Source organism: Bubalus bubalis, chromosome 7 (genome assembly GCF_019923935.1).
Source record: "Bubalus bubalis isolate 160015118507 breed Murrah chromosome 7, NDDB_SH_1, whole genome shotgun sequence".
Lineage (NCBI taxonomy): Eukaryota > Metazoa > Chordata > Mammalia > Artiodactyla > Bovidae > Bubalus > Bubalus bubalis.
Genome location: NC_059163.1, coordinates 93,445,773 through 93,469,189, shown reverse-complemented (window position 1 = coordinate 93,469,189; position 23,417 = coordinate 93,445,773). Strand labels below are relative to the sequence as shown.

Below are 23,417 nucleotides of genomic sequence, written 5' to 3'. Positions count from 1 at the left end.
GTGACTTCAAGTGTTTTAAAGAGGTTTGTGGAATATTTGTGTTCTAAGATGTTTCAGAAGGAAAAAAAAAGGATAAATGGGTAGAAAGCACAAGTTAGAACACTATAGGTTTAAAGAAAAAAATCAGTTCAGTCCAGTCTCTCAGTCATGTCCAACACTTTATGACCCCATGGACTGCAGCTTTGCCAGACTTCCCTGTCCAACACCAACTCCAGAGCTTGCTCAAACTCAAGTCCATCAAGTCAGTGATGCCAACCAAGCATCTCATCCTGTGTTATCCCCTTCTCCTCCTGCCCTCAGTCTTTCCCAGCATCAAGGTCTTTTCAAATGAGTCAGTTCTTCCCAGCAGGTGGCCAAAGTATTGGAGCTTTAGCCTCAGCATCAGTCCTTCCAATGAATATTCAGGACTGATTTCCTTTAGGATTGACTGGTATGATCTCCTTTCAGTCCAAAGGACTCTCAAGCGCCTTTTCCAGCACCACAGTTGAAAAGCATTAATTCTTTGGTACTTAGCTTCCTTTTTGGTCCAACTCTCACATCCATACATGACTACTGGAAAAATCGTAGCTTTGACTAGATGGACCTTTGTGGGCAAAGTAACATCTCTGCTTTTTAATATGCAGTCTAGGTTGGTCATAGCTTTGCTTCCAAGGAGCAAGTGTCTTAATTTCATGACTGCAGTCACCATCTGCAGTGATTTTGGAGCCCGAGAAAAGAAAATCTGTCATTGTTTCCATTGCTTCCCCTTCTATTTGCCATGAAGTGATGGGACCGGAAGCCATGATCTTAGTTTTTTGAATATTGACTTTTAAATCAGCTTTTTTACTCTCTTCTTTCACTTTCATCAAGAAGCTCTATAGTTCCTCTTCCCTTTCTACCACAAGGGTGGTGTCATCTGCATATCTGGGTTATTAATATTTCTCCTGTAAATCTTGATTCCAGCTTGTGCTTCATCCATCTGGCATTTCACATGATGTACTCTGCATAGAAGTTAAATAAGCAGGGTGACAATATACAGTCTTGATGTACTCCTTTCCCAACTTGGAACCAGTCCATTGTTCCATGTCTGGTTCTAAATGTTGCTTCTTGACCTGCATACATATTTCTCAGGAGGCAGGTAAAGTGGCTTGGTATTCCCATCTCTTTCAGAATTTTCCATAGATTATTGTGATTCATACAGTCAAAGGCTTTAGTGTAATCAATGAAGCAGAAGTAGATGTTTTTCTGGAACTCTCTTGCTTTTTCTATGATCCAATAGATGTTGGCAATTTGATCTTTGGTTCCTCTGCCTTTTCTAAATCCAGCTTGAACATCTACACATACACAGTTCATATACTGTTGAAACCTAGCTTGGAGAATTTTGAGCATTACTTTGCTAGCGGGTGAGCAAATGAGTGCAATGTGCAGTGGTTTGAACATTCTATGGCATTGCCTTTTTTGGGGATTGGAATAAAAATTGACCTTTTCCAGTCCTGTGGCCACTGCTGAGTTTTCTACATTTGCTTGTATATTGAGTGCAGCACTTTCACAGCATCATGTTATAGGATTTGAAATAGCTTAGCTGGAATTCCATCACCTCCACTAGCTTTGCTCATAGTGATGCTTCCTGAGGCGCACTTGACTTCACACTCCAGGATGTCTGACTCCAGGTGAGTGATCACACCATCATGGTTTTCTGAGTCATTTCTTAGTGACTCTTTTTTGTATATAGTTCTTCTGTGTATTCTTGCCACCTCTTCTTAATGTTTTCTGCTTCTGTTAGGTCCATACAGTTTCTGTCCTTTATTGTGCCCATCTTTGCATGAAATGTTCCCTTGGTATCTCTAATTTTCTTGAAGAGATCTCTAGACAATTACAGCTGTCCCACCATGAAATAAGCACCTAACCATAAACTGCCTTGGATCATCTCATGGTGATGTCATCCAAAGGATATCTGCTAAGACTGCAAAATCAGACCCATCTGTTCAGTTGAACTCTGAGAATCTGTGCTTCTTAAAAGTTTTTCCCAAAGCAAAACACAAGGAAATTTGAATTCCATTTTTGAAGGCAAAAAATTTAATATATTTTATCTTATTATACATTTCCCCTAAATTACAATGTCAATAGCTGCAAATATATTCTGCTACAAAGCTTTCTGTAAGAAATATCTCTATAAGAAAATACATCTCATTAACATTTCCTGTAAATAAATTACTTCAAATAATAATTTTTGAAGGGATGTACATAAGGGAAATAATGCAGAAACCAGATTTTAATTGTAATTGTTGTATAGGAAATGTTTCCCTGAAATGTTCCATTTTCACGTTGCTAAGCTTATAGAAACCTGTTTGTACAGACTTTGGTTCTTAATTTTTGTTTTAACAGACATGTGGGGGGAAAATGCAAATCTTAATCATATTAGTGAATCTATGTGGGAAGGTGAAATTCTTAATAGACATGCAGGCTCAGGTTCAGTTTCTATTGGGAGAACTTGAATTTGAGACTGCAAATGAGCTTTAAGTAAATGAAAACTAGGGAGTGATTTATAGTCTATAAAAGAAAAGGTCCAAAGTAAAAAGTATAAGATAACTTTTTGGCTTTAATCTCTAGACATAATATTTAGATCTGAATAGAGTAAAAAGTAATAAAATGGATGTAAAAATTTAGAACCTGTGGTTTCTATAGATTAGCAAAATGTAGATTTTACAAGTTACTCCATTTATAATTTTTAATCTCAGTGGCTGTAGAAGACAGAAACTGTATCTTTGGCAAAAACAAAAAACAAAAAAACACAGCTGTTGCAGAAAGAGTTGATGCTGAAAAAAGTCAGATGGTGCCGTTAGCCAGTTAGAAAGCAGCTTACCAAGAGCAATGGAACCTTACTATCCTAACTGTCTTGGAGTCCATTTAATGAGACCTCTTCAAAATAAGGTGATTTTATGACCTCAGAAATATAAAAGAAATATTTTGCGGTCAAGTAGTTACCTCACACTGAACTTATCTGCGTAGTAAATATTATGATAGCAAATCCCATGGACAATTTCCATGTATGTTGTGCAGCCTTGGGCCTCACATATGAAAAGTCAGATTGTGCTTCAAACACATGATCCATGTGTTGCCAAAACTGGACAGTTGACAAAGTTTTCCCCATTTCCTTGCTGTGCTTCAGTGCAGAACAGATATATCTCGTTTCTTTTATCAATTTTACTATACGGCAGAGTATGTGAAGAGTAAATGTCTAGTTCTATCTAACATAGGGAATGCCAAAGCTTTGAATAATATGATCTAGTAACTTTTACTTTGGGCATCTTAAAATTTTTACAACCTGAAAATTCTGCTCTGTGTTATTCACAATGAGTGTAATTTGGAGAATGAAATGAGTAGGAATAATGCACAATCAAGAGATGCAATTTATATCCTCTAGAAATCTGAATGGATTATTTTGGTCTTATTCTACTGGTTCTTATTAATTGTAGCTGAAATTAAACTTTTCAAAAATATGAATAAGCAGCTTAAGGAAAAACAAAGATTTTTTTTTCCTGAAGGATTAAAGACCTGTGATTATTTTGAAATTATTTGGAAAATATTGACTCCTTTTTTCCTACCAAGGTCTTTAATTGAGCAGTAAGAAGTAGTGTTCCAAATTAAAAGGTGAGTCTATGTTGCAGATTCTCTGTGCTCCACGCTTTTATTTCCCATCACACGATTCCTCTTTTCACGTTTTAGAGCCTGCTGTATGCCAGGGTATATGGGGAATACTTTGTTTAAATAGAAATAAGGCTTTATGGTTATTTTTTATAGGCAATCACCACTGTGAAAGAAATCCTCCAGCACAACCTAAACTCCTGGAAAGTCACATGGTATTCATCAGTAATCCCTCTGTGTGCCTTTTATTTATTTTTTTAGTCATGGCATCTTCACAAATGTGTACATTATTTACATAAAAAAGTTGCATGATGGAAAACACACTAACCACACTTGTCACCCTTTCTGATCTTCCATTTCCTTTTTCTTTGATCTATGTTCTTATCATATTCCTCATTTTACCCCGTCTTCTGAAATCCAAATCCTACTCTCCACCATGCTATAATGCATTAAATACATGGATTCACAGTCTGCTCCTGATGCTTGTCCTCAGAGGTGGTCATATTTTCTGACAGACGTGGAGTCTGGCTTTGGAGGAGTAGGTGGCATCTTTCCATACTTTACAAGATAGGCCTTTTGCGCAGTCACACCGCTGGAAGATTTCCAGCCCATGTGAGCCCTTCTTGCGCTGCTTGGTACAGACTTCCCCCTGATGGAGCACTGGTTTGCAGATTTTGGTCCAGAAGTGACGAGCACAGCAAAACCCTTCAATGCAGTCTAATGATCGTAGACAGGGATCTCCTTCATGTCCTAAAGAAATGATGACCAAAAGATTTTACCATGACACTGTAGGAGAAAAATCTATTCTGCAAACAGAAGCACCTAAAATATTTGTCCTTATACTATCTTCCTATCTTCCGTGATGTCTTAGAGTCATATCAATTGACTTTCCCTCTAATCATGTGAACCAATTATCATCTCTTTCCATTGTTTGCTGTCTGAATATTAAGTTTAATGAATAGCTAGGATGGGGCTGCATCTTCTCTTCACTTTGGTATGGTGTGATCTTAGATATTTCTGTTTTGTGTTGTTGTTTACTTAAGTGAATGACAATAAGTAAACAGAAATGCCTTCTATTTAATTTGATACCTTCTTGGAATTGTAAACAAACTGAGTCAAGAAGGCTGAAGTTGTCTGTACCTCCTAAGGCCGGGTATCAGTTAAAATATAGCCAGGAAAACAGAAGCTGAGTATTCAAAAGAGAAGATATTTAATGCAGAGAACGGGTCACACAGGCAGTGAGTTACGAGGCTAAGAAGCACCAGAGAACGTAGAGCAGCACCGCAGGAAGCCACCCCCACATTTAGGCTGGAGGATCCGGAGAAGCTGGTGACGTCAGAATGGGGCAAGGGCAGGGGACTGGAATCCCGGCAGAAGCTGAGACCCTGAGGAGGCGCAGCTCTGCCAGAAACACTCCCAGAGGCAGAGCGAATCCATTGGCCTTTCCCTTCCTCTGCCTCTCAATCTCTCACCACAGCCAAACCCACGCAGCTGGAAGCCACCTGACAGGGAGTCTAGGCAATGAAGTCTGTGAAAAGCTATGATACAGAGTGGAGCAGAGCAAGGGCAAACAGCCCCAGGGTCAACCAAGAACCCATCAAAAAAAAATCACAGGAGCACAGATCTGGGGATTCAATTCAGTAAAAAGATGAAGTCAGCAGAGAGCACCCACATGTCACAGTGGGGTTGATGTGTAGCCCGCAAGCTTCTTTGTCATCTCCCAGATTGTAAATACTTCTGACATTTTAGGCCATGTGATCTGTGACACAGCTCTTCAGTCTGCTCTCATATCACAAAAGCAGCCACAGATGACGCCTAAGTGAATGGGCAGGTCTGTGTTACGATAAAACGTTATTTACAAAAACTGGCAGCAGGACAGACTTGGCTCATGGGCTGTAGTGTGCCAAGCCTGGTCTAAAAGGTTAGTTGCCATCCTGGATGTCACCAGTCCCACTGTGTGAATGTGGGCACAACTCACTAGCCATCAACATTTCTTGCTAGCTGCCATCAGGAAATTACACATATAATTAGCTAATAGTGATTAATAAATTAGAAACTGTACTGTAACACAGATATCTGTCAGAATAAAGATGGACACTCATGTACTAACAACTTTTCAGACAGCTCAGCGGGTAAAGAATCTGCCGGCAATGCAGGAGATAGAGGAGGTGCAACTTTGATCCTGAGTCAGAAAGATCCCCTGGAGAAAGAAATGGCCACCCACTCCAGTATTCTTGCCTTGGAAATCCCATGGAAAGAGGAGCCTGGTGGGCTACAAGTCCATGGGGTCACAGAGTAGGACACGACTGAGTGACTAAGCATGCATGCACTAACAAATGCATGTGATTTCAGTGGGATAGAAATAGATATGGGTACAGGACTAGGCCTTCAGGAAGTGTAGATGGGGGCTGGTTGAAGAGGAACTGCCAGTCACTTTAACCCTATTGATAGAATCATTAGTGTTTCAGGTTGGACTAACAGGTCAGATATTTTGTAGGATACTAGATCCACAGAAGGTAAAAATATGGGGAAATGGTTTTATGGTTAAGTAAACTAGGGAAATACAGTGTCTGAAAAAGTTAACCTGTTTTCCTCATTGCTGAACTTCTCAGAGCCTTCAATATATCAATGTTTATTTTAAAGTTCCAAAAATGGGCAGATACACTATTACAAAACTATTGAACACATGGGCTCTTTTAGTCATATAATGTCTTGAAAGAACAGTGCTCCACAGAATACACTTGCAAAAGCCTCCTTTAAAAATATAGGTATCTCTACTTTTCAAAATTTTACTATTAGTGATTAGGCTTACCAAATATTGTGACACAAGGAAGGGAATTTTTATGGGCATATGTAATCCCTCTAGAAATGAATTATTTTTGGAAAATTGGTTTATGCATAGTATATTACCTGGTTGTTTAGTGAAATAAAATTTCTGAATCTGCAAAGGTGAGAAAAGGACTCTAAATCTTAGTAATTTAATCTATAGCATCAAACATTTTCCCATTTATGTTTTGCAATGCTTTATTCTTGATTATGGAAGAGAAATGCTTGTGTAAAAGATTTATTCTAAATATCCTTTAAAAAGGCTGAACTATTTAGAAGATGGCATGGTTAATCAGAGTACCACAGTTCTTGTCATATGTATTTCTCACAATTTAAGATCTCCGAGAAACCTCTAGCATCCTCAAAATTGAGAAGAAATTCAGTTAAAATCTTACTATTACAGTAACTTCCCATTATTTTTTTTCAAATTGCACTCAGAAGCAATGGAATTAATTATCTACATTTCTCTGGAGCTACAGCTATCCCCACCTTTTATATGTGACAGCTTAGTGTGAGGTCTTCCCAGGTTCTGCCATCCCAGGTCGTGGTTTGAGTGATGGCCGTGGTTGCGATCTCTGTGCCGAGTGCTGTCCAGAGCTGGGATATGAGGGGTTAAGATGCTCTCGGTGACTGGGATGCAGATGCCTGGAAATGGTCAGATAATTAGTTAGACTTGTTCAGTTCTATAAAGTGTATTTCTTATCCAAGTATTCTCCTGACGTGAAGTATGAGGCCATGCATCTATCATCTATCTAGACTTGAGAACTCAATAGTTTGGACCTAACCCAGGCTTTCTTGATTTCAGTCTTGTCAGTCTCACGACCAAGTGACCTTGGGCAAAAATAGGGATAAAAACAGAATTCCTTTCATAAAGTTACTGTGAATACACAGGAAGAGTTTAGAATAGTGACAGAGCAAAGTATTATCAAATCTTAGTAGCTTAAAATTATCTGATCAGACATCTGTGTTCACAATCAAGGTTCCTTTTTTAATCAAAAATAAAATCCCCATCTATACTGTAAACATCTCTAATGGGGTGAGGTCTTCTTCCCTTCGCTTCTTGTCCAGGGTACTCTCAGTAGGACCAGGCCCAGAGGTCAGGAACAAGTGTAGGAATATGAGCCTGATTATGATGTTTTGCATGACTAATTGTGTTCCTGATCATGTTCTGCAAGTATTTAATTGTTTACCATGTGTTGGAGGTTCTTCATTTCATTATCAATGCTGAACTATCTGCCCATAAGGTCACTGAGATTGGGTGAAGGCCAAGCAATAGACTTCTGTGTTTCCTTTTGGAGGAAACACTCACTCTATCAGCATTTGTGTGTGCCGCAGTGTGGGGCTTTCAAAAAAGGACACCTTGCGTGTGAGAATCAAGCTATGAAATCGGTATGAAAATGAAAACAAACTCACAAGTGTACTGATGAATCACAGGTTTCTGTCTTTGGTTCCTTTGCACATATTCACTTAAGTGTTCAGTGGAATATAACATTTAGCTATTTATACTCAACATTTCAACATGGCAAATCCTAGGTCAGCACAGATTATAAATTACAGCTGGTGATCAGAGCCCAGGAAAACTAAGATTTGAGAGGGACAGTAAAGCACTCACCTGCAATGCAGGACACAAAGGTTTGATCCCTGGGTCAGGAAGATGCCCTGGAGAAGGGAATGCCTACCCACTCCAGTATTCTTGTCTGGGAAATACCATGGACAGAGGAGCCTGGCAGGCTCCAGTCTATGGGGTCACAAAAAGTCAGACACAACTGAGAGACTAATACACACACACGAGGTAATCTTATACATTTCTAAACCCTGATCCCATTCCTGCCAGTTTGGAAGTCTCCTTACATTTTAGAAGTATGACTAAGGAGAAGGCAGTATAACTTGGCATCCAGGTTTCCTACATGAAAGGAAAGAGGCCCATCAACACTGAATGAGACCTTTACCATTATTGCAGCGGGTACCAGGACAACACATGCCATCTCTATGGCAGCGCTTCTTTTTCCTTCGACACACCGTGCAGGCCGACGATCCTTGGTGAGGACTGTGGCAGTACCTCCCGACTTCACATTCCTTATCACTGCTACAGGGGTAGGCCTGTCATGAAGTACAGCAAGAACACCGAAAGCAAAGATTAGATCTTGTAAGCAAAAAGCTATTGCACCAAATTGTGATGGAAAATCAGAATATTTCCCTCCTCAAAGGAAATATTTAATAATGTTCTGAGCAGAGGTACTGCTGCTGCTGCTGCTGCTAAGCCACTTCAGTCGTGTCTGACTCTGTGCGACCCCGTAGACGGCAGCCCACCAGGCTCCCCTGTCCCTGGGATTCTCCAGGCAAGAACACTGGGGTGGGTTGCCATTTCCTTCTCCAATGCAGAAAAGTGAAAAGTGAAAGTGAAGTCGCTCAGTCATGTCCAACTCTTAGCGACCCCGTGGACTGTAGCCCACCAGGCTCCTCCGTCCATGGGATTTTCCAGGCAAGAGTACTGGAGTGGGGTGCCATTGCCTTCTCCTGAGCAGAGGTACTACATATTAACAATTACTTAATTAAGGGCTTTATAAACATTGATTTCCAGAGAAGGCAATGGCACCCCACTCCAGTACTCTTGCCTGGAAAACCCCAGGGACGGGGAAGCCTGGTGGGCTGCTGTCTCTGGGGTCGCACAGGGTCTGACACAACTGAAGTGACTTAGCAGCAGCAGCAGCAGCAAACATTGATTGCTGATGGTGATGACAAAGATACAGTTGACAGTATCCATATGCTTTCAATGACACGACTTTGGGGTTAGGATTTAGGTTTTATTTGATTAGTAGAGCCCTAAAGCGTGACTCTGGAGGCTCAAAAAATAGCTGTAATTGTTATATTGCCACTGATTTAAGGTGTAAATGAAACGGCCTAATCACTCTTTTTTTACCCACTGAACTAGCATAAGGAGAAGGTTACTTAAAGCAACACTGGGCTGTGCTAGCAGCTAAAATACAGCTCCTGCCCATTTATGGAACAGATATTCTAAGAGTGATTTCTCAGGTCCTGCCTGTGGGGAACACACAGAGATGCTTCCAGAGAGTTTGAAGCAATCAAACTTTGGGAACAAAGAATTCAAGGAGCAGCGTCTTCACTCCACATTCAGTGATGAGCAGCAGTAGCATTCTGAGTGGTCAGAGCTTGCTAAACTCCAGTTATATCATGTTCTCAGGAAACAAAAAAACAGACTCGGGACATACAAAAGAGCCCTACAGGCTACTTACACAGAAAGGACTTGTGTTCCTACATTTCTCTACCAAGTTGTTGATTCAGAAGGCTACTTAAGCAATGTCATATATTATCTCAAAAAATGCATTTATATACACACTCCAATTATATATTCCTTGTATCTAGGAAGTTACTGGAATGCTTAAAATGTCCCTGTTTTCAGAGACTGAGAATTGAGAAATAGAAATATCACACCACACATCAAATTAACTCACATTTTGAGGCATGTTGACAGGGAGACTTACTTGGAAGTCTTTTTTACTGCTGTGGTGTAGTTTGTTTTTTTTTCCTACTTTTCACAATAATGCATTTTTTAAATTGCAAAATAAAAAAATTTAAAAAGCAATATAGTTTTTAAGCAAGCATAAATGATAGGACTAGAAAACTACGGGATAAAGTTTTTGTGGCTCTCAAATAATTAGTGTGTTTTGAATGTTTTACTTTTGAAATGAGGTTGATGACTTGACCCTGCATGCACTGCTTCTCCCTTCCCCCACCCCTCTCTTTCTTCCATCACCTTTTCTCCCTGGGCCTTCCTCCTGGGTATGTTTGCATGCGTTCAGACCCCTTGTGTTTTCCGTTCAGATCTGATCATGTTAGAAAGAGGAAATAAGTGTGAAGTTGATGTGTGACTCTGGAAACTTTACATGTTATTTGATGAAAAAAGATAAACCTTTAACATCATGACAATTCACTTTTACCCTCAGAAGAGAACAGAAAATAGAAAAACCTCTAACTTCAGACTGAAAGCGTTCTTGAAGCATTGTACGCTGGAAATGAAGCCAGATAAAACTATAAAATTAATTTGGATATTACTGTCCCATTCCGTAACTCCATCATTAGGCTTAAGAAAGAATCTGAATGAGCTTGAATTCAGAGTATCAAGCCACTTTTCAAGAGTCCAGGACTGATGAAACCAAAACAAATGTCACTTCCCGACTTGCTACACTCTTTTCCCCCTGAGCACTTTACTGCCTTCATATTTAAACCCATTAAGTTTAACTGAAGTACACTTCACATGTTTCTGATTCATTTACATTTATTTCACCAAATTGTTTTGCAAGAAACATTTGATGTATCACAAGGTTTTTTTTTTTTTTCTTTTCTCAAAAACAGGACATGTTCTTTCAATGGAAGTAAACATGCCACCTAAAACATCATGTGTAATTCAACTCAAACAATGACTCTTCAAGGGATTTTGAATATAGAGAAATACTTGATTCCATTCCTAAAAAACTGATGGTGTAGGTATGTGGAGGGAGGAGGGCGGAGGGTTCAGGATGGGGAACACATGTATACCTGTGGCAGATTCATTTTGATATATGGTAAAACGAATACAACATTGTAAAGTTAAAAAATAAACAAATTAAAAAAAAATAGCCTGTACGGTAGAAAGCAACTTGTTTTCTAAAAGTTGAATTTCATTTATGCAGAAAATTAGAGAAGGCACATTATCATCTTCCTGTTCTCAGGAAAGATGAGTGGAAAATACTTGGTGGAAAATATTTGACACTGTTACAGAAAGCAGTATGCACAGTACTTGGTGAATGGGATCACAGTAAAATTCTCCCCAATTTTTCAGAGGAGAGAGCAAAAATATTAGGCAGTTTTATTATATTTCAGTGTGTCTTTTATTGAACTAGAAATGGTATAGGCAGAAAAAGTATGCAGGAATTTTTTTTTTTAATGGAAGGTTATTGTTAATGTGAACTTGTCCTTGGAATGGAATCCCAGAACATAGTATTAAGGGAAGTTCTTTGACAAAAATAAGTTTTTAATAATTAAAATACAAGGTTATATTACATAGCTTCTAGTATGCTTATGGAATTCCTGGCTCCAATAAACAGCATTTATATATGAATAAAATAAAGAATAGATGAGAAAAATTGATTGAAACAAGTTATAGGGAAAGCAACTGATATTTGGGGACATGCTTTGTCTTCTGAAAATCAGTGTCCCTCAGGATGGATCTAGTCAGCAATAAAGTTTACTTGATGTAACCATTAGCAAGAAAATGCAGAACAGGAGAAAACACAACTCTGACTCATTAAAAGGGATTCTCATGTTTTTGGCCTAATGCATTATTTTTCAGGAAAGAGTTTTAAACTCAAGTATGAGGGTTCTGCAGTTTGCTATTGAGTTTTTCCTGAACATTCAGTTTGGTTCCGTTGCTCAGTCGTGTCCAACTCTTTGCGACCCCATGGACTGCAGCACGCCAGGCTTCTCCGTCCTACATTAGTCCCTTCTAACATGTCTGGAAATGGTATAATATTAGGCAAGAGAGGGAGGGAGAGACAGAGAAGAAAAGCACGTAGTTCACATAGTTATGGAGAATCCTGAAGAAGTGATGATCCGTGGCAATTAACAAGCCCACTGAAGGGACTTACATACTTCAATAAAAGTGTCATTACAGGGAGGGAGGAGGGTTCAGGATGGGGAACACATGTATACCTGTGGCAGATTCATGTTGATATATGGCAAAACCAATACAATATTGTAAAGTTAAAAAATAAAAGTAAAAAAAAAAAGTGTCATTAAGAAACTTTCCTTTCCTTTGGCCTCCAAAGGTCCCATTTCATGATGATTTTTTCATTTGAGCACCTCAGTCTAAGTTTCCATTTAAGAAAAATAATAATATGCATCTCTGGTTCTTATTTTATAAATGAGTAAGAAGACGACTGATTCTCTTCGCCTGATATGGAAATTATTAATAGTGAATTTCTTTAGCTCTTCATTCACTTGACTTTAGGTGAACAGTATAAGGAACAGTGACAGTCTGTGTGGATGTCTAGAAATCAAATGAAAGAATTAGAGACTTTATACATGCCTATTCTGTATTAATATTTCCAAAACTGAATCGGAATTCCAGTTCCCTGATTATCCGGGAATACACGCCTTCATGCAAAATCATTCACGACTTATCCTCAGTCACACTTAGGGGCCGAATTCATTTGCATAGACCTAATAATAGCAGAAGATAGGCCATAAATTAAGAAAGCATGAGAGCTGTCCCTGATCAAGCCAAAAAGCAGAGACGTTTTTGACCAACAACCTCCCCCCCACCTTTAGACTAAAAATACGGTGGTTCCCATAAATAAAAGTGCCAGTTATCATTAGCACAGTGCCATGGACTAAAATAAGAGTGAACACATTGGGCACAGCTTGAAAATAATGTCCATCAGAAATGAGCATTTCTTGTCTAGTATAAAGGTTATTTTTAACATCCGTTTACTCTGTACTAATCTGGAACCTTTCTTTACAGTTTTAGCAATGAAGTGAAGAGAGGTTAAGTAACTTCTGCAAATAAGTCTTATGTGCTCAGCGGCAGAAAAGTTGGGGATCAGAGCCCTGCCCTGGGTTGCAGACCTCGCTGTAAGGTGTCATGACTGATCTTTTAATGACTGTTAATGCACACATAGAAAAGGTATTTGAATGGTGACGAGTGTGCTGAATTTAGAGATTAGGAAAATAAACTTGGCCACTTCTCTTTCTAGAAGCCTCCAAATACCAACAGCATGTCCTGCTGCAGCTGTTGGAAAAACAGAATACTGGCAGAAAACACTGACAAGACTATAAACAGCATTTCCTCTTTCCATCTTTTTGACAACCGTTTTATGGCTGTTTAAATTCAGCGTAACCAGAGTTATAAGCAAAATCCCATCATGCAAATAATGATAAATAATATTCTAATGAATAAAATAAAATGTTACTGCATCTTCTTAAACTAATTGAGCCTCTTTTTTCCCCTATTATTCTTAAAACTGCAGAAAGAAAAGGCTTATTAAATCAAGACTTAGATTTAGGGCTGAGTATATTTTTTTTTTACTTTTCAATTACTGCCCATCCCTTAGAACCTTCTCCGCACCACCCCCCCAACCAATGCAACAGTGAAGTGATTATGAAATGAGAAGTGTTTCAGGTATCTCAGCAGCACTGAGTACTTTTTATAGACCTTTTGCCACAAGTAAAACCTTAGTTTAACTCCCAAGCTTTCAAAACAGTGACATTGTTCCTATTTAATAAAGGGGGGAAAAAAGAAGAGAGAAACATCACAAAGTTTTCATGTGGGCGAGCCACCCATCCGGATTCTTGCAAGAGCGTCCTAGTTTTGTTGTTGTTTTACTCGGGACAATCCTTTGTCCCCGCAAGCACTGTTTGTAACAATCTTGGAAGTTTTCTGGAGCCAGAAAAACGTCATCAGCTGGGCAGGCAGAAGAAAGCCTGCAGGGGGACAACCCAGCTGTGGGAGTGAAAAACATTTGAAGCAAGTGGACAGAGGGAGGTGGCCGAAAGGGCTGGGGACTAGAACGTGTCTGAGGGCTTAAAGAGAACACAGCGAAGGGTTGGCGAGTGCACTTGGGAAACCAGATCAGACTGGCTTCCTCTCAGTCCTTAGGGAAAAGATTAATTTCCCTTGTCATGACATTATGCATGATACAGCTATATTTCAATGAGCATGCAAAATATGCTACTCTTTAAAGTGGTCGTTTCAGACTCATACCCTAACATTGTAACTGCAGGAGGTGCAGGGAAATATAACTCAATCTGTGTAGTTGTACACTTCATGCCAAAGGCTAGGCAATTGGATTGTTTCCTTTGTCCACAATTACCTCTAGGGGACAGGGGTTTACTAGATGCATCTTTGAGGATTCCTGAACCTAAGGCCCGGAGAAATGAGCTGTATTAACTTTGAGGGGAAATTTTCAGATATTTCATGATATTCTGGATGTGTACCATAGTTTCTTAAGGCAGCTGCTTGGATATTCCTTTAGTATTCAATAATTACTTATTCAGCTTTTATTTATTGAACTCCCAACTATAATACAGAAACTAAAAACTATATTCTGTGATCTGCAAATCATTGCCCCTAAAATAATTTTGAAAAACATGCATCATCGCATACATTTGATGTGTAAAATGTTTCAGTGTAAGTTTGTTTTATTAATATAAATGTTAAACATTTTATAGATGAAGTTCACAGTAATTTGTCATGATTCAGTAAAATATTGTGCAATGCAGCCTGATCCTAAAGTAAATTGCAATGTATTTATCAGTAGATATTCTTCCTTGAGAAAGATAATCTTACAAAACATTCAATTAAATGTTAAAATGAACAAGTCATCACAACAGTTTTGAATGTTCTATATTCACAACTTTCCAACTAGAGCCAAGACTCACTTAAAAAAAAAAAAAGAATGATAAGGACGTTTAAAGTGATGAAGGATATGTAAATTGATCAAAAAGAAAAACCTACAACCAAGAATACCAAGTAAGGCTGTCATTCAGGCTCTCTCTCAGATTCAAGAAGAAATCAAAAGCTTTACAGATAAGAGAATTCAGCACTACCAAATCAGCTTCACAACAAAAGCTAAAGGAACTTCTCTAGGCAGGGGAAAAAAAGAGGCCACAACTAGAAAGATGAAAATCACAAATGGGAAAGCTCACCAGTAAAGGCAAATGTACAGTAAAAGTAGGAAATCATCCACACACAAATATGATATCAAAATCAGCAAGCATGAGAATAGGAAAGCACAAATGCGAGAAATGAGACACACATTTGAAATTAAGAGACCAGCAACTTAAAACAACACTGTGTGTGTGTGTGTGTGTGTGTGTGTATGTGTATGTGTGTAGACTGCTATATCAAAACCTCATGGGAACTGTAAACCAAAAAACTACAATAGATAGACACACAAAAAAGAAAAATCAATGCAAACACAACTCTATAGAGTATCAGATTGTCATCAAACCATAAGAAGAGAACAAAAAGAAGGGAAGAACAAAGACCTACAATAACAAATCCAAAACAGTTTTTAAAATGGCAATAAGAACATATATGTTGATAATTACCTTAAATATAAATGGATTAAATGCTCTAACCAAAAGAAATAGACTGGCTGGCTGGTTATGAAAACAAGTTTCATATATATGCTGCCTACAAGAGACCTACTTCAGTCTCAGGGGCACGTACAGACTGAAAGTGAGGGGATGGAAGAAGGTATTCCATGCAAATGGGAATCAGAAGAAAGCTGGAGTAGCGATACTCATATCAGACAAAATGGACTGTAAAGACTGTTACAAAAGATAAGGATAATGTAATACATAATGATCAAGGGCTCAATCCAAGAAGATAATAGAAGGAAAGAAAGTGCCTTTCTGTGTTTAGAATGTCCTGATCAATCACTAAGGATATCTTTGTTAAACCAATATTCTGAATTCTATTTTAGTTTGCCAACAAAAGTTTTTGTTTTTTGTTTTAACCTCTGACTAATGCAGTATATCAGGATTTGGAATGTGTGACAGTTTTGCCTTTTCATACTGTTCATGGGGTTATAAATGAAAGAACACTAAAGTGGTTTTCCATTCACCTCTCCAGTGGAACATGTTTTGTTGGAACTCTCCACCATGACCCGTCCATCTTGGGTGGGCCTACATGGCACGGCTCATAGTTTCATTGAATTAGACAAGGTTGCGGTCCATGGGATTAATTTTCTGTAATTAGTTAACATTGGCTAGTTTTCTGTAATTGTGGTTTTCATTCTGTCTGCCCTTTAATGGATAAGGATAAGAGGCTTGTAGAAGCTTCCTGATGGGAGGGACTGGCTGTGGGGGAATCTGGGTCTTGCTCTGATGGGCTAGACCATGCTCAGTAAATCTTTAATCCAATTTTATGTTGATGGGTGGTATATTACACTGAAAGATGAACTTCCAGGTCCATAGGTGCCCAGTATGCTACTAGAGAAGAGTGGAGAAATAACTCCAGAAAGAATGAAGGGATGGAGCCAAAGCAAAAACAGTGCCCAGTTGAGGATGTGTCTGGTGATGGAAGTAAAGTCTGATGCTATAAAGAGCAATATTGGTTAGGAACCTGGAATATTAGGGCCATTAATCAAGGTAAGTTGGAAGTGGTCAAACAGAAGATGGCAAGAGTGAACATTGACATTTTAGGATCAGTGAACTAAAATGGACTGGAATGGGTGAATTTAATTCAGGTGACCATTATATCTATTACTGTGGGCAAGAATCCCTTAGAAGAAATGAAGTAGCTTTCATAGTCAACCAAAGAGTCCGAAATTCAGTACTTGGGTACAGTCCTAAAAATGACAGAATTATCTCTCTTCGTTTCCAAGGCAAACCATTCAGTATCACAGTAATCCAAGTCTATGCCCCAACCACTAATGCCAAAGAAGCTGAATAGTTCTATGAAGACCTACAAGACTTTCTAGAACTAACACCAAAAAAATGTGCTTTTCATCATAGGGGACTGGGATGCAAAAGTAGGAAATCAAGAGATACATAGACCAACAGGCAAGTTTGGCCTTGGAGTACAAAATGAAGCAGGGCAAAGGCCAACAGAATTTTGCCAAGAGAATGCACTGATCATAGAAAACACTCTCTTGCAACAACGCAAGAGATGACTGTACACAAGGACATCACCAGATGGTCAATACATAAATCAGATTGATTATATTTTTTGCAGCCAAAGATGGAGAATCTCTGTACAGTCAGTAAAACCAAGACCAGGAGCTGACTGTGGCTCAGATCATGAACACCTTATTGCCAAATTCAGACTTAAACTGACGAAAGTAGGGAAAACCACTAGACCATTCAGGTATGACCTAAATCAATTCCCTGTTGATTATACAGTGGAAGGGACAAATAGATTCAAGGGATTAGGTCTGATAGAGTGCCTGAAGAACTATGGACAGAGGAGGTTCATACCATTGTATAGGAGGTGGTGATAAAAACCATGCCCAAGAAAAAAAAAATGCAAAAAGGCAAATGGTTGTCTGAGGAGGCCTTATAAATAGCTTAGAAAAGAAGAGAAGCAACAGTGAAAGCAGAAAAGGAAAGATACACCCATCTGAATGCAGAGTTACAAAGAATAGAAAAGAGAGATAAGAAAGCCTTCCTCAGTGATCAATGCTGAGAAATAGAGGAAAACAATAGGATGGGAAAAACTAGAGATCTCTTCAAGAAACTTAGAGATACCAAGGGAACATTTCATGCAAAGATGGGCACAATAAAGGATAGAAATAGTGTGGACCTTACAGAAGCAGAAGATATTAAGAATAGATGGCAAGAATACATAAAAGAACTATACAAAACAGATTTTAATGACCCAGATAACCATGATGGTGTGATCACTCACCCAGAGCCAGACATCCTGGTGAGTGAATTCAAGTGGGCCTTAGGAAGCATCACTATGAACAAAGCTAGTGGAGGTGATGGAATTCCAGCTGAGCTCTTTCAAATCCTGAAAGATGATGCTGTGAAAGTGCTGCATCCAATATGCCAGCAGATTTGGAAAACTCAGCAGTGGCCACAAGACTGGAAAAGGTCAGTTTTCATTCCAATCCCAAAGAAGGACAATGCCAAAGAATGTTCAAACTACCGCACAATTGCACTCATCTCACACGCTAGTAATGTAATGCTCAAAATACTCCAGTGAGGCTTCAACAGTACATGAACCACATATGTGTAGATGTTCAAGCTGAATTTAGAAAAGGCAGAGGAACCAGAGATCAAATTGCCAACATCCATTGGATCGCAGAAACAGCAAGAGAGTTCTAGAAAAATATCTGCTTCACTGACTACACTAAAGCCTTTGCCTGTGTGGATCACAACAAACTGTGGAAAATTCTTTAAGAGATGGGAATAACAGTCCACCTTACCTGCCTCCTGAGAAATCTGTATGCAGGTCAAGAAGCAACAGTTAGATCCAAACATGGAATGACGGATTGCTTCCAAATTGGGAAAGGAGTACATCAAGGCATTTATTGTCACCCTGCTTATTTAACTTTTATGCAGAGTACATCATGTGAAATGCCGGGCTGGATGAAGCACAAGCTGGAATCAAGACTGCCAGGAGAAATATCATATCCAGATGACACAACTCTTATGGCAGAAAGCAAAGAGAAACTAAAGAGCCTCTTGATGAAAGTGAAAGATGAGAGTGAAAAAGCTGGCCTAAAACTCAACATACAAAAAACTAAGATCATAGCATCCAGTCCCATCACTTCATGGCAAATGGATGGGGAAACAATGGAAACAGTGACAGACTATTTTCTTGGGCTCCAAAATCACTGTGAATGGTGATTGTAGCCATGAAATGAAAAGAAGCTTGCTCCTTCAAGAAAAGCTTTGACTAACATAAACAGCATATTAAAAAGCTGAGATGTTACTTTACCAACAAAGGTCCATCTAGTCAAAGCTATGGGTTTTCCGGTGGTCATGTATGGTTGTGAGAGTTGGACCATAAAGAAAACTGAGCACTGAAGAATTGATTTTTTTGAACTGTAGTGTTGGAGAAGACTCTTGAGAGTCCCTTGGACTGCAAGGAGATCAAACCAGTCAATTCTAAAGGAAATCAATCCTAAATATTCATTGGAAGGACTGATGCTAAAGCTGAAGCTCCAATACTTTGGCCACCTGATGTGAATAACTGACTTCTTAGAAAAGACTCTGACGCTGGGAAAGATAGAAGGTGGGGGAGAAGAGCACAACAGAGGGTGAGATGGTTGGCTGGCATCACCATCTTGATGGAAATGAGTTTGAGCAAGCTCTGCGAGTTCGTGATGGATAGGGAACCCTGCTATGCTGCATGAAGTTGCAAAATGTCAGGTAAGACTAAAGGACTGAACTGAATTCAACTGTTTTCCTTTTTTCTCCCCATAAAATAGCAAAAGACTTATTGTAAACACAGGCATTTTCCCAGACAATTTTAAGGAAAAGAACCATGGAAGGTGAAGATCTGGAAATTGATTCCCTAAAACAATTCATGCTGTGCATGCTGTGGAAAACCTTTGAATACCTTTTACACATACTCATTTTAAGACTAAGTTTGTTAGACATTTGATTTTTTTTTATATAAAAGTTCAGAATTTAGAGAATTTCTACTAATATTTCCTGGATTATAAATTAGGAATGCTAGATTTCTGGCAGGGGTTCATTAACTTCCCCAGTGTTCAGAAAGCCTCACTTAAATCCTAAGAAACAATAATTTTGTGAAATAAATTCAGGATCCTCTCCCACTTCAGTTCTTCACCCTGTTCTCTGTATGGCATTAAGTAGAAAAGAGATTCTAAGGAATTCCCCGCTTCCAACACAGACCACATTCTCAACTGCACTGTGTGTTTTTCTGCTGTTGATCAGGGGTGAATGGAAAGAGGAACCCTTTATCTGTGGCGGATTCATTTTGATATTTGGCAAAACTAATACAATTATGTAAAGTTTAAAAATAAAATAAAATTAAAAAAAAATAAACCATCTTGTTAACCTGGCTTTTATTTTGCTGGTTTTAGGCCATTTCCCCCTCATTTGGAATATATAGCACAGAACATGTCTATCCCTTTCAAAAAGCATTTCCAGAGTGCTTTTATAGCAGTGGCTAGAGCCCTTTATACTCCATATGTAATCATAAAGCTGTTTGTAATTCTGCAGTTGGTTCCATATAACTGTCCTATCCAAAACGGCAAAAGAAATTCCACAATTTTGCATTTTCTTTTAAATCCAGGATCAAATGTCTGTAATATATAATTTTCATTGTAGCCTTTCAAATTTACCTGACCTCATGACCTGTAGCAAAGTAATATGGTAGGAAGAAATTTGGAGATATACTGAAGTTTGAATTATGCATTCACAGTTAATTTGTTGTTACAAGTTATTTAACTGAGTCTCAGTTTCCTCCTTGATAAAATGGAAATAATCCCTACCTTCAGCAGCATTTCCCCCTCTTTGTTGTTTAGCTGCCAAGTTATGTCTGAGTCTCTTGTGACCCAATGGACTATAGCCCACCAGGCTACTCTGTTCATGGAATTTTTCAGGAAGAAGACTACAGCAGGTTACCATTTCTTCTCCTGGGGATCTTCCTGACCCAGGGATCAAACCCATATCTCCTGCATTGGCAGGTGGATTCTTTACCACTGAGCCACCAGGGAGCCCTTCCCCTTCCTTAACTAATCTTAAAAATCGCATTGGGTTTCTTTAAAAACAACTTATCCTTCACAGACTACTCATAGAGGCTAATTCTGTAGAACTAGATGTGGTCCAGGAATCTTTATTTTTAATGAATACTGTCCAGTAATTATATGTTAAGGTAAGATAGGGAAACACTGCTTTATAGAATTGTTGCAAAAATTACAGATGCTTTTGTACATGTATTATACTGACAACGTCTGGTCTACATGAGATACGGACTCCGTAGTGTTCCAGATAGACATGGATATAAGGTAGAGATTGGTCCCCTAACATCAGCGTGAATCTAAGTAAGAGACTCACTAACAACAACTGTTTCCACACAGATTTATCCTCTGTGCTAGGACGTAGCCACTGTGCTTAGGGGTGGCTTAAGAATTTCTAAAACTGTTTAAAAAAGTAAAGTAACATGTAGCACAGCAGTGCATTTGGGAGAAACACAGTGTGGACTCAGAGCTGTCAACACACCCCTTATGGCGGGCTTGCTTCATATCCTCATGTGGTGTCCACCTGGTTCTGGTTGACAATGCGTAGCTTTGCAGTTCTCTTTGCATCGTGTGTCCTGTTGGTCTTTACAAAACAAGTACTCTTCCTCCCCACATCAAGTATGATAAATAGATGAGGTATGATTTTATTATTATTTTCTATTTCTTTGTATAGCATCAGATTTTCCTAATGAAAAGCACATTGAAAATTCAAATATTGATGTCCAGGTAGATATGAAAACATTCTTTCAAACTGCTGTTTCAAACAGTCTTTATGATGATAGAATAGGTCAGTGTTGGTAAATATTTCTGTGCCCCAGTGTAAACACTTGTGAATTTAAAATGTTTCAAGAGTTGGGATCATTTTTCACTTTTAATATCATGGGTTTAGAAATGAAAATCCTATGGAGGTGTATGTGTATGTACATAAGTTATCTTGCCTTCTTGCCTTCTCTTGTGAAGATATACTCAAGAAACACAAATCAAAATTTACCAGTGGGAATGTGGACAGGGTTGTTGAGAACAGAAAACAGGAACATTTAGTTTCCATATAAATGCTTTTTAACATTTTATAGTATGTGATGGGTACATGTATTATCTATTAATATTAACATAATTTTTAAAAGATCTACAGTTAATAGGCCCCATAGAATACACCAAAGCAGAAGCTTGACTCTAACTAAACCATTTCCTTTAAGGGTCTTGAGCATCCTCAAATTTTGGCAACTATGAGGGTCCCTGGAACCAATTCCCTGTGAATACTGATGAACAACTGTAATATTATGAGATTCAAAGTGAAATTTTTTACTCCTTGCTAATTTATGCCTCATGTTTTTCATATTAGGAACTTGGATTTCCTAAAGCCAGGGTTTCTTGCAAGAGTATCAAGAATACAGATTGAAGTTTCATGATTAAAAATTTTCTCTTTTGTTTCATAAATGTTTATCTTATTAGCAGAATCAGACCATCAATGCAACATTCAAATTATACACACACACACACACACACACACACACACACTCACATATAAACAATCCATTGTCCCAACAATTATTTAATTGAGCTAATGTGTATTGTCTTGGCTCATATAATTTAGTATATAATGTACAAACTTTATGCTTCTCTAATCTCATTTGATTCTCCTTTATTTCTTCTAAGAATCAGGTTAGACCAATAGTCAAATAGCCACTTGCCATATTCTATTCTGACTTTGATGCAACAGTTGATGGAAGCTGATAAAACTGAAAACATTGCTGTTTTATACTTGGGAAGATGGAAAAAGCACAGCAAAATATAACACTCAATATTCATTTGCAGTGAAAATACTCAAATTCTGTTTAAGAAAGAACTACTTGAAGCTCCTTGTAAATATTTCTCGAAAATATAAAATGTTACCATTTAAATTTAGAGTCATAAATCAGAAAGCAGGCAGCATTTTATCCTCTAGATATTCTACGGGGAGAAGCAATCATTTGAGATAAAGCATGGCCCGAGATGATCCAGAAGGCTGGAACAAGAGGTTTACTCAATAGCAATAACCGCAGAGATTAGATTGAAACCTAAGAAACCTTTTAATTAAAAGAGTAAGATGAAGAGGTGATTCACAATGCTAATACAGAACTCTGCCTAAGTAACTCAGTGTATTTCTGCCTTTGCCATTTGGAGGAAAACAATAAGTGCGTGAAGAGTCTATGGGGGGACTAAGATACAAGTTATAGGTGCAATGGGATGAAAGAGTTCAACTCTTGCACTTTGGATGAGTTACTGAGAGATAAATTTGTATGTTACTAAGAGAAAGGAATAGGAGTTATAGCATCAGTTATTTCACCATACTTATTCTTTCCCAGTTTCTAGGTTTTTTTTTAGGTAGTTTACATACCTGATATATACATGACCTGTAAAATATGTAAAGATCTATGCTACATATCTGTCTCATTTTTATTAATTTGGAATGTTTAGTTGATAAGGCAGATCTCACATGGAAGTTCTTCATGCAAAGAGCACTCTACATACTCCCATGTCATCATTTCTGGGTTCCAAAGATCCAAACAATGTTTCAATTAGAGTTTGAGTTAGTCTAAGAGACTCAAACATAATCATATGGTTAAATCATCCAGGAAAATTATTACCTGAGTTTCTTTAAGATGAAATTATAATATATAAGGCTACTCATTTATTTCAGACATTCACAAGACGATTGGATTGAAAAGCCCCAACCTGGAGAGTTTTAGTGTCAGATAATAGCAA

The 23,417-nt window shown here is 38.3% G+C and overlaps 1 protein-coding gene and 1 long non-coding RNA gene across 7 annotated transcripts in view; one reads left to right on the top strand and one right to left on the bottom strand.

Annotated features, from left to right (window-relative positions):
• Nucleotides 1–23,417, top strand: part of LOC112586240 — a 381,631-nt gene that overhangs the window by 321,941 nt on the left and 36,273 nt on the right. For 2 of the 6 annotated variants that reach the window (XR_006552462.2, XR_006552458.2), the window contains 2 exons: nt 3,589–3,630; nt 10,825–10,996. The exons of 1 other annotated variant lie outside the window; for it this stretch is intronic. This is a non-coding gene — a long non-coding RNA (uncharacterized LOC112586240). Of the gene's footprint in view, nt 1–3,588; nt 3,631–3,780; nt 3,840–10,824; nt 10,997–23,417 lie in introns of those variants that run through there. 3 more of the 6 variants (XR_006552459.2, XR_006552461.2, XR_006552460.2) reach the window with 3 other exon arrangements.
• The window catches only part of DKK2 (dickkopf WNT signaling pathway inhibitor 2), a 126,927-nt gene continuing 105,542 nt past the window's right edge, over nt 2,033–23,417 (bottom strand). Inside the window, exons 2-4 of the mRNA XM_006051404.4 lie at nt 8,400–8,550; nt 6,940–7,095; nt 2,033–4,374 (exon numbers count right to left, since the gene is read on the bottom strand). Of these exons, the coding sequence (XP_006051466.1) occupies nt 4,124–4,374; nt 6,940–7,095; nt 8,400–8,550 (558 nt within the window). The 3' untranslated portion in view covers nt 2,033–4,123. The remainder of the gene's footprint in view (nt 4,375–6,939; nt 7,096–8,399; nt 8,551–23,417) is intronic.